This window comes from Anopheles arabiensis, chromosome 2 (genome assembly GCF_016920715.1).
Source record: "Anopheles arabiensis isolate DONGOLA chromosome 2, AaraD3, whole genome shotgun sequence".
NCBI lineage: Eukaryota > Metazoa > Arthropoda > Insecta > Diptera > Culicidae > Anopheles > Anopheles arabiensis.
Window position 1 is genome coordinate 14,491,408 of NC_053517.1, and position 13,821 is coordinate 14,505,228.

The 13,821-nt window shown below is 50.1% G+C and overlaps 6 protein-coding genes across 6 annotated transcripts; 3 read left to right on the top strand and 3 right to left on the bottom strand.

Annotated features, from left to right (window-relative positions):
- The first annotated feature begins 779 nt into the window (after positions 1-779).
- On the top strand, positions 780-2,266 carry LOC120898879 (26S proteasome non-ATPase regulatory subunit 6). The gene is made up of 2 exons (XM_040305330.1): positions 780-914; positions 981-2,266. Exon 2 carries the CDS (start codon positions 997-999, stop codon positions 2,164-2,166), a length of 1,170 nt encoding a protein of 389 aa, XP_040161264.1. The 5' UTR covers positions 780-914; positions 981-996; the 3' UTR covers positions 2,167-2,266.
- On the bottom strand, positions 2,249-3,646 carry LOC120898880 (protein FAM50 homolog). Its single transcript, XM_040305331.1, has 2 exons — positions 2,781-3,646; positions 2,249-2,711 (listed from the first exon to the last, which is right to left on the bottom strand). Exons 1-2 carry the CDS (start codon positions 3,478-3,480, stop codon positions 2,335-2,337), a joined length of 1,077 nt encoding a protein of 358 aa, XP_040161265.1. The 5' UTR covers positions 3,481-3,646; the 3' UTR covers positions 2,249-2,334.
- Positions 3,647-4,904: 1,258 nt separating this feature from the next.
- LOC120898328 (nucleolar protein 56) lies at positions 4,905-6,994 on the top strand. Its single transcript, XM_040304030.1, has 2 exons — positions 4,905-5,054; positions 5,136-6,994. Exons 1-2 carry the CDS (start codon positions 5,052-5,054, stop codon positions 6,681-6,683), a joined length of 1,551 nt encoding a protein of 516 aa, XP_040159964.1. The 5' UTR covers positions 4,905-5,051; the 3' UTR covers positions 6,684-6,994.
- Positions 6,892-8,281, bottom strand: LOC120898330 (abscission/NoCut checkpoint regulator). Its single transcript, XM_040304034.1, has 2 exons — positions 8,046-8,281; positions 6,892-7,974 (listed from the first exon to the last, which is right to left on the bottom strand). The coding sequence occupies exons 1-2, from the start codon at positions 8,091-8,093 to the stop codon at positions 7,051-7,053; spliced, it is 972 nt and encodes a 323-aa protein (XP_040159968.1). The 5' UTR covers positions 8,094-8,281; the 3' UTR covers positions 6,892-7,050.
- A 245-nt stretch (positions 8,282-8,526) lies between these two features.
- LOC120898331 (retinol-binding protein pinta) lies at positions 8,527-10,217 on the top strand. Its single transcript, XM_040304035.1, has 5 exons — positions 8,527-8,635; positions 8,754-9,170; positions 9,273-9,599; positions 9,680-9,775; positions 9,859-10,217. Exons 2-5 carry the CDS (start codon positions 8,959-8,961, stop codon positions 10,055-10,057), a joined length of 834 nt encoding a protein of 277 aa, XP_040159969.1. The 5' UTR covers positions 8,527-8,635; positions 8,754-8,958; the 3' UTR covers positions 10,058-10,217.
- Positions 10,218-10,538: 321 nt separating this feature from the next.
- Positions 10,539-13,695, bottom strand: LOC120898332 (MOB kinase activator-like 1). Its single transcript, XM_040304036.1, has 3 exons — positions 13,097-13,695; positions 12,790-12,950; positions 10,539-12,419 (listed from the first exon to the last, which is right to left on the bottom strand). The coding sequence occupies exons 1-3, from the start codon at positions 13,108-13,110 to the stop codon at positions 11,947-11,949; spliced, it is 648 nt and encodes a 215-aa protein (XP_040159970.1). The 5' UTR covers positions 13,111-13,695; the 3' UTR covers positions 10,539-11,946.
- Between the last annotated feature and the right edge of the window lie 126 nt (positions 13,696-13,821).

Below are 13,821 nucleotides of genomic sequence, written 5' to 3' on the forward strand. Positions count from 1 at the left end.
GAGCCCTACCAGATACAATAATGTAAGTACCCTGTCACTAACATGTATGTTGTACATAACGCCTCTTGATCGCTTAGTCTGGTAAACGTTAAAACCGCAATTGGCTGGCATCTATTAAAATCAACTCGAGAAAGAATCATTCATGACAAAGAACAATGGAGGATCCGCCGTAAGAAATGTGTGGGGAGCTATACAGAATAGTGTAAGACACTTTCACAGAAAAAAAGTAATATGTCCTTACAGAAGTGAGTAGTTGCCACATTCAACGTTTAAGCCTGGAAAAAAATTAAAAGACAAAGGAGCAAGACCGTGATTTCTAAGATTCGTGACTAAGCGTAACATAATGTAACGAAATTATACATTTTTTTTTAAATATTTCTGAATATTATAAAACACCATAAACAACAAACTAATTGTAATGACACAGAACATGGCTTCATCGATGAAAATCACTGAAAACCATTTGAACCACCAAACCATAATTATTTTTCATACCATGATCGTATGTCGATTTGGTCGGCACATGCTCTACCAACCTTGGTCGAATGCGAGCAAAGGTCGAATGCGAGCAAAGGTCGAACATTCCTTTTAAATAAATTGATTAAATTCTAGGGATAAAATTATCACAAAAATTAACATTTATTAAGAAAACCCAGATTTTAGCTTATAAAAAACAATAATTTAAATAAATAAGTTAAAACCACCTTCATCTTGTCACTATAAAAACAAATCCAACATGGCGACCCGGATGGCTCCAATGACAGTAACCCTACCCGTTTCGTTGTTCAACGCTCGCCTGTCAAACCTCATTCGGACCATCACTAGTTTGATGAGTCTCAAAAATTGAGATCGAACGTCGCCCGTGTGTTTATTGTTTTCGCAAATTCATTTAATTCTCTCTCCGTAAAAGAAATGTAAGTATACCTACGCCACCTTCGTGCAGGCCTCGCAGCGTTTAACGCACTGACGCACTTTCGCAGCACTTCGTAGCAAATCATGCCGGTCGAAAATCTGGAAGAGCAGGGCTTGGAGAAAAACCCCAACCTGGAGCTGTCGCACTGCAAGTTCCTGCTCAGCCTGCCGGAGTTTGCCAGCGACAAGAAGCTGTCGGAGAAGCTGCTGGCCGCGATCAAGGCGGAAAATATGGCCCCCTGGTACGAGCAGGTGTGCACCGATCTGGGCTGGACCGTCGACCAGAAGCAGCTGGCCGAGATGCGGGAAACGAACCGCAAGAAGCTGGAGCAGCTCGATGCCGCCATCGAGGACGCGGAGAAGAATCTGGGCGAGATGGAGGTGCGGGAGGCGAACCTGCGCAAATCGGAGTACCTGTGCCGGATCGGCGACAAGGAGGGCGCGATAACGGCGTTCCGCAAGACGTACGAGAAGACGGTTTCGCTCGGCCACCGGCTCGACATCGTGTTTCACCAGATCCGCATCGGGCTGTTCTATCTCGATCACGATCTGATCACGCGCAACATCGACAAGGCCAAGTATCTGATCGAGGAGGGCGGCGACTGGGACCGCCGGAACCGGCTGAAGGTGTACCAGGGTGCGTACTGCATTGCGATACGCGACTTTAAGGCGGCGGCCCACTTTTTCCTCGACACGGTCAGCACCTTCACCAGCTACGAGCTGATGGAGTACGCGACGTTCGTGCGCTACACCGTGTACGTGGCGATGATCAGCCTGCCCCGCAACGAGCTGCGCGACAAGGTCATCAAGGGGGCGGAAATACAGGAGGTGCTGCACCAAACGCCCGACGTGAAGGAGTACCTGTTCTCGCTCTACAACTGCCAGTACGCCGATTTCTTCAAGCATCTGGCGTCGGTCGAGGCGGTGCTGCGCAACGACATTCTGTTCCATCCGCACTACCGCTACTACGTGCGCGAGATGCGCATTCTGGCGTACACGCAGCTGCTGGAATCGTACCGCTCGCTCACGCTGCAGTACATGGCGGACGCGTTCGGCGTGAGCGTGGACTACGTCGATGCCGAGCTGTCGCGCTTCATTTCCGCCGGCCGACTGCACTGCAAGGTGGACCGGGTCGGCGGCATTGTCGAGACGAACCGGCCGGACAGTAAAAACTGGCAGTATCAGGCCACGATCAAGCAGGGTGATATTCTACTGAACCGCGTGCAGAAGCTCAGCCGTGTCATCAACATCTAAGCTTCTGGTGGGCGGGTTTGCGAGTTGAGGTTGGTCGCTTAATTTTGTATTTTCGGAACGTGCGTAAAATAAAGCTAATGAATTTTGTCCCCAAAACGTACGTCTTCGTCACTTCGGGAGCTGTTTTCATTAAAACCTTTCTTCTAATTATGGTAAAAATCTCTTAAATTACTTCTTACTTTTGTCCTTAATTGTGTACTTGTCGTAAACCTTCGTCGGATCGTACGGTTCCCAGCGGGAAGCGGGAAAGATGTGCTTGTTACGTTCGTACCACGACCGGAGCAGCACCTTGCCCGCATGGGAGTCCTCCTTCTCGACCGAAGCGTCGCTTATCATGCGGATATCGTCGTACACGTCGAAGTTGAACAGCGGTCCACTCTTTCCGCGAGCCTTCGTCACGATAAAGTCGTAGAACGTGTAGTGGTGCGGCAAAATCAAATCCTCCTTCACGTACATCAGCTGGTCGGCCATCACCGTTTTCAGCTCGCTAAAGTCCTTCCGCAGCATTTCGAGACATTTTTGCAGGAACTGGTAAATGGAATTGCCTAAAAATAAGGATACAGAAGCCCGTTAGTATTTGATTCGCATTCGTAAGACTGTTGGTAAGTCCCTACCTTTCTTCATTGCGACCGATTTACGATGCCCGGAACCGTCCCAGTAACTGAACGTGATCGTGATTTCCTGGTCCTTCAGTGTCGCCTGCTTCATCGCCCATTCCTGGCGCAATTCCTCGCGCAAACGATTGTCCCGCTCTTCACGCTCCCGGTCCGGCAGAAACGACGTATCGACGTCCGGGTTTTTACGAATCTTCTTCACCCCGCTCGGTACCTGCTCCTTCCAGGACCGCTTAACAACGGTCAGCTCCTCCTTGACATCCTCCTTTTCTGATTCCTTCCCCGATCCCTCATCCCCGTCATTATCATCATCCCCATCGGGTTCATCCTCCGGATCAAAGGACAGTGCCTGTATCTGTCGCTTCTGGCGATCCTTTTCCGCCAGCTTCGCTTCCAGTGCCTTCAGCTTTTCCTTGTCCTTTTCCTCCTTCTTTTGGGCCAGCTTTTTCTCCCGCTCCCGCACAATGTCCTCCTGCTTGGCCTTCATCTCGTCCAGGGTGACCAACCCGATGGTGGAGCTTTTGAGCTGCTGCTCCACCGCATCGTAATGGGCGGCGAATTTGTTCTCGATGTTGCTCACTTTCAGGTCCTCCTCGATTTTCTTCTTGCGAAACTCCACCTCCTGCTGGGCTAGCTCGCGCCGCTTCATGAGCTGGGCCGCGCGGCCCCCTTCCGAGGCGGCACCCTTGTAGTACGCCATCGCTTATTTGGTGAACAGTTTGTATATTGCGTTTAGTTCAACGAATTTTAGTCCACGAAATGCTTTGCAAAATTTTCCACACAGAGAGAAGGAGTTGGTTTTGCAGCTTTGTTTTTTCTAGAAATTTTCGTAAACAATCAAGTGACGTTTTGCTAAGGGTGCTTTCTACTCATGCTGCTGTTATGGTACGTGAGAAGCGGATGTGAGAATTCGAACATGAGAAACAGTGGATGAGAAACATTTCGGATCAGGTGGATTTCTCATGAATTTCCCTTTTTGTGATTTTGCTTTAAATTGAATATTTTCCGAGCTATGATTTCTATTATTGACAAACAAACTAGGAGAATAACTAAAAGACAAAATAGATGAATTTTATCAACTCATTCAGAATAAAAAATTGAAAAGTTTTCACAGAGGATCAAAAACGACCGGGTTCATTTTTTTAAATACAGGTGTCCCCCGAGATGCGACTGTATTTGGGACCGAAAAAATGGCCCAAAGCAAGGCGTAAGTCGAAATAGTCGTATGTCGAATATCTGTCAAAGTTAAGTTTAAAACCGAAGTTGAAGAGGCGAAATCTATGATATCGTGATTTTTATTTGAAATAATGTTTGATAATGTATTAATTTTACACCGAAAGTCGTTTACGCGATATAAATATCAAAGATCGGCTAGTTGTAGAATCTTTGGAAATGTGTTTGTAACGGTTTTCAGCACAGAAATTCAAAAAAATACATAAATTTCTTCTCACTGACAACTTTTCACTGTCAAAATCAAAATCGTCGTATCTGCGAATCGTCGTAACTCGAGGGGGTCGTAACTCGGGGGACGCCTGTATGATTAACCAGAGTTCTGTGAAACGTGGAAAGGCTTCATAGATCTTTCGTCGTCGTCTTCTTCTTCTTCTTTGGCAAAACAATCGTTGTCGGTCAAGGCCTGCCTGTACCCACTAGTGAAGTGAACTTGGCTTTCAGTGACTTAGGCAGCGCTAATTGCTGATGCGGACGTGCGTGCGTTTTTTGAAAATGTATGGAATTTGACACCCACAGAGAGTGACAGTTTGCAACCGCATTCTTCAGAATCAAACAATTTTGATTTTTCCGCATGCACACCGGTACGCCTACAGTAGTGATTACAGCTACCTTAATGATTTACCCATAGCAGGATAGTCAGTCCTAGGTATGTATTACATTTTCAAATTTATCCCATATAATCCTATTTTCAATATATGCCATCCATCAGTATATACATCCTTCGATTGAACAAAACGATTCCTTTTTTATTTTTCGGTTTTAATTATGATCACTCCACAAACGCGTGTGACAACGGTCATTTTAAATAATTTAACAGAAGTGCCCTCAAACCCTGCCACTGTCTTTTCGAAAAGCTTTCAGCCGCACGAACAGCGCCATAGTTAAACTTCCGGTTACTGTCAAACAGTGAACCCCGCATGTTGTTTTCTTTTTTGACCACCCCGCTTGGCGCAGGTGGAATGGATTCTGTATCTTTGGACGATTAAACAAGAAAATAATTGTTGTTTTTGTTCATACTGGTTGTAGAAAGGTGAAAGGATGGTAAGTAACTGTAGTTGCTTCGTTTGTGCACGGTTCATTAATGTTTGGCTCCACCGTTGCTTCACCATCCCCGTACGATAGGCGCTGTATGTGTTGTACGAGCACGCGGCTGGCTATGGGCTGTTCAGCGTGAAGGAATTCGAGGAGATCGGCATGCTGTTGCCGCAGGTGGAGGCATCGATCCTCGACCTGTCCCGGTTCAACGCGATCGTCAAGCTGGTGGGCTTCCATCCGTTCAAGACGGCCGTCGCTGCGCTGAACAACGTGAACGCCATCTCCGAAGGTCTCGTGCCGGACGATCTGTCAGGCTTCCTCGACACCACGCTGCCGAAGTCGAGCAAGAAGAAGCAGGTGACGCTTGGCGTGAGCGATGCGAAGCTCGGTGCCGCGATTGCCGAAGCGCTCGAGGTGCAGTGCTCGCACATTGGTGCCGTGCCGGAGATACTGCGCGGCATCCGGTTCCACTTTGCCGGCATGGTGAAGGGCTTCACCGACCAGTCGGCTGCGGTGGCCCAGCTGGGCTTGGGTCACAGCTACTCGCGCTGCAAGGTGAAGTTCAACGTGCACCGGTCGGACAACATGATCATCCAGTCGATCGCGCTGCTCGACCAGCTCGACAAGGACGTGAATACGTTCTCGATGCGTATCCGCGAGTGGTACTCGTACCACTTCCCGGAGCTGGTCAAGATCGTGCCGGACAACTACATGTTCGCTAAGGTGGCGCACTTTATCAAGGATCGCAAGTCGCTCACGGACGACCGGCTCGAGGAGCTGGAGGAACTGATGATGGACTCGGAAAAGGCTAAGGCCGTGCTGGACGCCGGCAAGATGTCGATGGGCATGGACATTTCCGTGGTCGACCTGATCAACATCGAGATGTTCGCCAAGCGGGTGATCAAGCTGTCCGACTACCGCCAGCAGCTGGCCAACTATCTCCACTCGAAGATGAACAGCGTGGCGCCGAACCTGCAGGCCCTGATCGGCGACCAGGTCGGCGCTCGGCTCATCTCCAAGGCCGGCAGCCTGACCAATCTGGCCAAGTTCCCCGCCTCGACCGTACAGATTCTCGGCGCCGAGAAGGCCCTGTTCCGCGCGCTCAAGACCAAATCCAACACACCGAAGTACGGCTTGCTGTTCAACTCGTCCTTCATCGGCCGGGCGAACGCAAAGAACAAGGGGCGCATTTCCCGCTTCCTGGCCAACAAGTGTACGATCGCGTCGCGTATCGATTGCTTCGCCGAAACGCCATCGACCGTGTTCGGCGAGGCGCTGAAGGGCCAGGTCGAGGAGCGGCTGAAGTTCTACGAGCAGGGCGAAACGCCCCGCAAGAACCTGGACGTGATGAAGGAAGCGATCCAGCTGGCCAGCAAGCAGGCGGAAACGGGAGGCAAGAAGAAAAAACGCAAGGCAGAGGAAACGAACGGCAATGGGGAAGCCACGCTGAACGGATCGGCCAAGAAGAAGAAGAAGAAGGCGGCGGCGCTGGACGATACCAACGGGGGGGACGCCGAAGAGTCGATGATGCAGGTTGATACCTCCGCCGTCCTTGACGATTCGGTGAACGTTACGAATGGTGAGAAGAAGAAAAAGAAGAAAAACAAAAACCGGCAATCGGCCGTTGAAGCATGAGCAGGGGAAGGGAGCGGACATAAGTAATCGACATTAAGGTACAATAAGTTTGTTTGTGTATGTAGTGTGTGAGACATTTGTAAAGCACTCACAGGATAAGTAATAGGGAAGCGTTGAGTTTAACGCCATAGCTTAGGGAGGCGCCCTCTCAGGGAAGAGTACGGAGCTTCAGTCCTCGTACACTCTTTCTTCTGCAAACGTATTTCAGTTATTTTTCCACAAAAAGCATACTTTTTTCTATTTTTTCGTAACATGTAACTAGAGTCTTCGTACAATAATGTATCGGAATAAACTTACCCGTAGAAGATCTATTCAGCCTGCTGTCGTTTGGTTTCGCAAATTCGTACAAAAACGTATATTGCACGTGTTAAACACGTGTTGGCCCTTTTCCGCCCTTGAACGGCACCGTTGGATGCTCCTGCGGGTCCTCGTCGTAGTGGAACTCTTTGTAGCACGCCCTGCAGTACAGATCGTTATCACATCCTCGACACCGTAGCACTGCATCCTCGTTGCAGATCGTACACCAAGGCAGCTCTTCCTCAACGTTCGAAGATGGTGTTGGTGTAATCTCCTCCAGCTCACTTTCCAGGTTCAGCTTCGCCTCCAGCTTACCCTCCTCGGCGTACCGTTGGGCTAACTTTCGTGCCAACTCCTCATCCGTCAGGCCTTCGTCCGAGTCACTGTCCGGGAGTATCGTTCCTTTAGAACTGCCACTTGCAGTCGCTGCTGTTCCATCACCTGCTGTTGGAAATTGCTTCAATGCTTGCAATCGCTTCGCTATCTCCTCATCCTGCTCGGTACGCTTGTCGTCCATCACGCTGATTAGCTTGGTTTCCTCCACGAACTGGCCCAGCAGGTCCTGCACCTTCTGTGCCTCCGTCCGATTGTCCGGCGCCATGAACCGATGCGACGCGTCCTTGTAATCCTTATACTCAACTCCCTTTAACGCAGCCAAACGCTTTTCTATATCTGTATTATCGCTCGGTTCTCCTTCCTTCGGTGCGTCTTCCTCGCCCAAATCGATTGCCTTCAGTGCCTGCAGCTTGCTACGTATTAGCTCATCGCCATCCAGTTCCGTTGGCGGCACGTTCGAGCTCTGCGTCGTAACTGCGTCATCGTTGGGCGTTGGATGGTTCGGGGCAACTGTTGCCTCCCTTTTCGGAGCCTCCTTCACACTCACAGTCGCAAGCGCTGAACAGCGCAAACAAACATTCAGCTTCTTGCCATCGCGCACCAGCTTGTACTTGAGGCAGCCCGAGCAGAACGAAAACTTGCACACCGGACAGCCGTGCTAGAACGGTACAGAAAAAGCATTTATTCCACTTTTTTCCATTCAGCACATCAAAGTGCAATACGGGTTACCTCTTTGTTGAAAAATCCAAACGATTTGGTGCAGATAGTGCAGGCCATTCCTGTGGCTGTCCCGCGGGGAGCGCTGAGTCACACCGCGACCGACGGAGCACGATGACTCACCGGGGATTTTCTTCCGCCTTTGCCTTTTTCTCTGCAATATTTTGCAATTTTGTTGTTCCCTTTACAGTTTTCAATATTTTCCACTGGCGTACTTTAAAAAAATAACTGTTTTAATTCAAGGAAAAGAAAAAAACGGTCTTCCGCAGCCGATCAGCAGCGACAGACTTTGTTTTGTTTTGACAGTGCATGCTCGCACGGGCACACACGCACACACACCGTTACGCCAGCCAGTGTAAACAAAACGTCAAACAGCTGACTAGAGAGCAGCGATGCATTCGCGAACAGGGGGGAAGGTGGAGATGAGTGAGGGACTTGCGTAGTAAGCAGGCAACAAAAACATGCTGCCCTGATGGAATCACAGTAGCACGGGAAGCAGCGTGACTGACGGAGATCAGCGTCGTCGCCTAGACCGGGAGCATTACAACCTTCCACCGGTCCGGCAAGGGGAGAGAGAGGGGAAGGTAAAGGAAGGAAAGGAGGTGAGATAACAATTAACTCATTGTGCTGCACTGGAAACACACTCCTCCGCCCGTCCTGTGTGCGCGAGACTTTACACTGTCATAATTAATTGAGGTTTGTTGCACCACTCACACCTAGATCGTTCTGTGCGCCAGCAGGCCAGCAGCGTGACCGTTTTTAACACAGCGTGCTCGCCGATTAGAACGCCGACAGCGCGCTGCCGCATTGAACCCTCTTGCGTTCGCGCTCGATGAAGCGTACAGCACGGAGCGCCTACTAGCTGCTGGTGACCCGTTTCGGAAAGTGGTGAGGAAGGGAGAGGGGGGAAAAAAGAGCTCCAACCATGAAGACGACGACCGACCAGGGACCGGTGGTGATGGTTGGAAACGGTGTGGAAGAGACGGCCGAACTGCGGACGACCAGCATTGCCACCGTGACGCGGTGGCTGCTCGACGAGCGTCCCGATCTGGTCATCCCCGAGGGCTCGCGGTTGATACTGTACTTCCTGCGTACGACCAAGTACGACCTCGACAAAACCAAGCGGAAGCTAATGACGTAAATATTATCGCCGTGGAACCTTCTGGTGTGCCAATCGTGTGATAAAGCGTGACGTGTTGGTGCATTTTTTTTTGTTTTGTCTCTCCCACCCGCCCGCAGGTTTCTAAACAACAGAGAGAAGCTCACGGAATGGTTTAAAGACCGGGATCCGTTCCGGCCCGAGATACAGGAGCTGCTCGACATTGGGGTGTTTCTGCCGCTGCACCAGAAGGACGCACTGAACCGGCAGGTGGTGGTCATCCGCACCGCCGCACACGATCCCGAGAAGCACAAGCAGGACGATGTGTTCAAGGTGGACAAGATGATACTGGATCTGCTGATGCACCTGGACGAGACGGTTTCCGTGCACGGGGTGGTGGCCATATTCGATATGCAGGGCGTCACGCTCGGCCACGCACTGCAGTTAACGCCGTCCATGATTAAAAAGTGAGTATGGTGGGGGGGAAGCTAGGTGGGAATGAAATGATACTAACTGGTTGGACGTGCGAATGACTCATTTCCGTCAGATCCGTCGAAAGCTGGGAGAACTACCCCTGCAAACCGAAGCTGCTCGAGTTCGTTAACGTACCTGTGCACGTGAACATCGTGCTGAACGTGTTTAGGTAGGTAGCTTGCGAACCGTGGGCTTTGTTCGGGACACGGTCAACTAATCTCCTTTCATTCGTTCATTTCGTTCCCGTTGCAGGAGTTTCATGAGCGCGAAGATGCGCGAACGCGTCACCATCTCGCGCAAGGGTTCGTCGCTGGAGCAGTCGATCACATTGCCGCTCGAGCTGGGCGGTAACGGCGAGAGCTATTACGAGCTTTCCGAGCACTGGAAGCAAATGGTACAGGACAATGCGTCGTTCTATGCCAAAATGGAGGAGAACGTGTTCCACTTATAGGGATGGGATGGGATGGGGGGCAATAATGAGCAGCGCTACTTTGAATGAATCATATCCTATTGGAATAAGGTTTCCGGAGCTACGCGGAATAGGTGTTAAGCGTGTCTAAATGACTTTTAGAATAAATTTTTAAGCACATTTTAGTGTGAACACAGCTAAAGCAGATGTTGTTTTTGTGCCTGCCACGAAAGATTGATTGACGTTCAACCGAGACGATAATCCAACCCCGATTGCCATTATCGCACCATCGGTGTGCCGTTCGGGGATGCCATGCAAGATAACACACCCGCGCTTCAACAAGGAAGGGGATGGCGGTGTTGCTTATCACACCCGAATGACTTCCAGTGCACAATGCCAATCAACCAGCGGAAATCACCATCCATTGACCAGGGTCATGAACGGAGTAGAGGGACATTTCTTTCGCTGTCTCATCGTTTCTTCGCCTAATCCACTGGATGGAAACAAAACACACACACGCGAATTAAAAGAAATCTACAGTTATCGTACCTTTTTGTTTTTAATGCGTTCACATCGTTTCGCACGTTGCAATCGTCGGCCACACGCAGCCCCCATGTCCTGTTTCTGCATCCGCGCTTCACTCGAATAGCTTCGTTCCTTTTCGTTCTTTGAAATCTAAAAATGCTCCATTTTCCAGCTCTCTTTACATTTCCTGGCGCACCTTACTGCTGCTACGGGGTTGTATAGTATTATTCTTACTTTCTTTAATTGTATGTTTTCTTGTAAGCCTATCGTTTCCATTGCTGCCCTGTGCATTGTTTTTTTTTTTCATTTCTCTCCACCGTTATCAGTCAATTGTTGGCGCTGCTTGTAGCATATTATTCGTCCGTTCGTTTCTCGTTTTTGTCTGCATTTGGACTCTTTCCCTGTCCTTTTTGATGGTTAAATAGTGTCCGCAAAGCAGCAACAAGGAGCGTGTTCACAGAAAAGTACAGAAAAGTCGAGTGCAATCGTCTTCCTGTCGTACCGAGCATGTTCTGTTTCGCGTGCAGAATGTTGAAGCGGGGTTTAAATTGTCTCCACACGGACAGGCATACCTCGTCAAACCAATACTCTTCCCTAGATCATTATTGTATTTCTTTATACGGGCAACTAAAATCTCAAATCAAGCAGCATCACTAAAACGGTCATTTCACATCGTATGCATTCACGGACATGCGATTTACGCAATTTGTTCGATTTACTCTTGGGACTACATTGCCAATGCCATTCTCTCACTCTCTCTCTTTGCTCTCGTAGCAGCAAACAAACAGAAACGATCATCTGACTGGGTTGCGCAATTGCAATTGCACAAAATTTGCAGTGCGTATCAATCAAACGAAAGGAAACCGAAAAAGGAAACACAGGCGGTATCTATCAACGATATATACAAAATTGCGGATTGCGGAACACGACCCGACTGCGACCGTGTACGAGACAAACATTGTGAGGACATTTTCATAAAATGCCACCCGTTTACACCACACTGCCACCTCTCTGCCGCTGGAGCCTAGGCTCCCTACCGTTCTTTTTTCTCTCTGCTCCATTATTATCATCTGCAAGCGAGTAGGGACTCCCGGTAGAAGTCAGGCACGGGCACAAAGCTCTTAACATGTAAAACGTACTTTAATTTTAAAAAAACACACATTCGAGAACATCGTAGCGGTAAAAGAAATAAATTAGCTTAGTGAGAGAGGGTCGCGGATTTCCGGTGCAAGGGCGAGAGATGAGGCCGCTAAGAATAAGGGGTGGGGATGGGATAGTGGAGTGGAGCGAGTCGGTCTGTCTTGTGTGCCACATCGTCCCGTAACCATCACGCTGGATGAATCGTACCAAACCCTCCCTCCCCCCCCGGGTAAGTGTGAAACCGACAGCCGGGCGTTCGGTCGCACTTATCGGCCATCCTTTGTGATGAGCTTGTCGATAAGATCCTGCAGTGGCGCTAGCTCCCGGCGATCGATCAGATTGAACTCCTGCACGAAGTAGATGAAGTGCTTGAAGGAAGTGTTCAGATGGGCTTCCTCGCTCAACCGCACCACCTCGGAGAAGTGCTGATGGTAGATGTGCGCGTACACGCGAAACAGTCGCTTCAGGATCGTTTTGGCGATGTTGATGAAGTTTTTCGGAAACGGTACGCCGATCTTGGACGGGAAGAGCGTCTCATCATCGAGCTGGTCCTGCACCCACGTCATCAGGTAGTCGATGTATTTGGGCGCGCTGCACTTGATCGGTTTCTTCACCGTCTGCCCGTCCGCCCAGTGGTACTCGTACTTTGGTCCGGCCGACATAATGCTGCATGTGTCCTCGGTGCAAAACTCCGTGATTGTACCGTACAGCATGTTGATTTGATTAAAGAAGTCTACCGCTAAAAATAGAACACAGAGGCATAATTTTGGGTCCCGTTAGTGCGATGGAACGGTAGGGGTTGGGTGGAGGAGCAGGGAGTAGCAAATCGTGCAATTGAGAGGTGGGCGCAAAGAAAGAACAACTACGATACGGGCGTTTGATACGGTGACCGGACACGCGTACCAACACGAGGATAAAATTATCTGCCACCAACTTATCAATGGAAGCGGACGAACGTGACGTCCGCGGAAACGTGCCCGGTTGCGCTCGGTTGGATGTAAACACACACACACACACGGCCACATGCGCATACATACACACCAGGTGCGCAATGGAAAGTTAACGGGAAAAGAGGAAGGAAAGAGTGGACTACGCAGCGGAACACTTACTGTTGACTGCCACCCATTCGTTGAGATCTTCGCCGTCGGGAAGCTGTACCGCGTTGCGCAAATTGCCCGACCCGAGCGTCGCGGCCGCATGCTTCATAAGGTCATACTGGTGTGTGCCTTCCGGAATGTTTTTCTTTGGTTTGAATGTTTTGCTCGAGCGACTGCCGGGAAAGGGGAAAGGAAGACAAACAATTAGTGTTTTGCGGGGCGGACGTGTTTGGTGTTATTTTTGGGGCCCCCGTCCCGGGCTGCGGAGGTGCGCCCGATATATTCTGCACCACGGAACACGGGGCTAGCGGATACTTACAACAGGAAGCTCATTGCGCTGGGTTCTGTGCTGCTTGAATGAGTTCGGCCCTCGTTGCTTTCTACCCCCAGATCGACGAAACGAAGGAGGGAAGGGGGGCCCACACTCGGATGGAGACCGCGCAGATAGGACGGACTGATCCTATCCTGCTCCCGGTGTGGTCGGCTAGTCAAAGAAAAAAACTAAACCCTACCACTCGTAGCCCTTTGCACTGTCCCAAGCCAAAGGGATGGAGCGGTCCACGACGGTATATTGGGCCAACAACGGCGGTTCGCACTTATCACACCAAAAAACCGAGAAAGCGAAACCGAACCGAGACGGACCGAAACGTAACAGGTCGAGAAACCGGGGGAGGGTGAGGAAACCTGCCGTGCTACCGAAACGATGGGACGACGACGGAAACAATAGTACGGCCTGCCTCGGAATGGACTGGAATAACTTACGAACGGAGCAACATGAAGGCGAATTGAGAAAGTCAAAAATTAAAGACGAAACAAAACGAATCTTTGGAACACACTCTGGGCAGTGGAGCGACACTTCTCGTAGTACAATAAAACACCTATGGCCAGATGCATGTGTGGGCGTTTGTGTTGGATTTGTTGTTCCGAGTGGTGGTGGTGTGTGTGGTTTTGACAGCCTACCGCAGTGTCAGATGCGGTGCGGGTTTACACGCGCCTCTCGACGACTCAGCAGGTGGCGATGCTGAATTGGTTTGGCGAATTTTC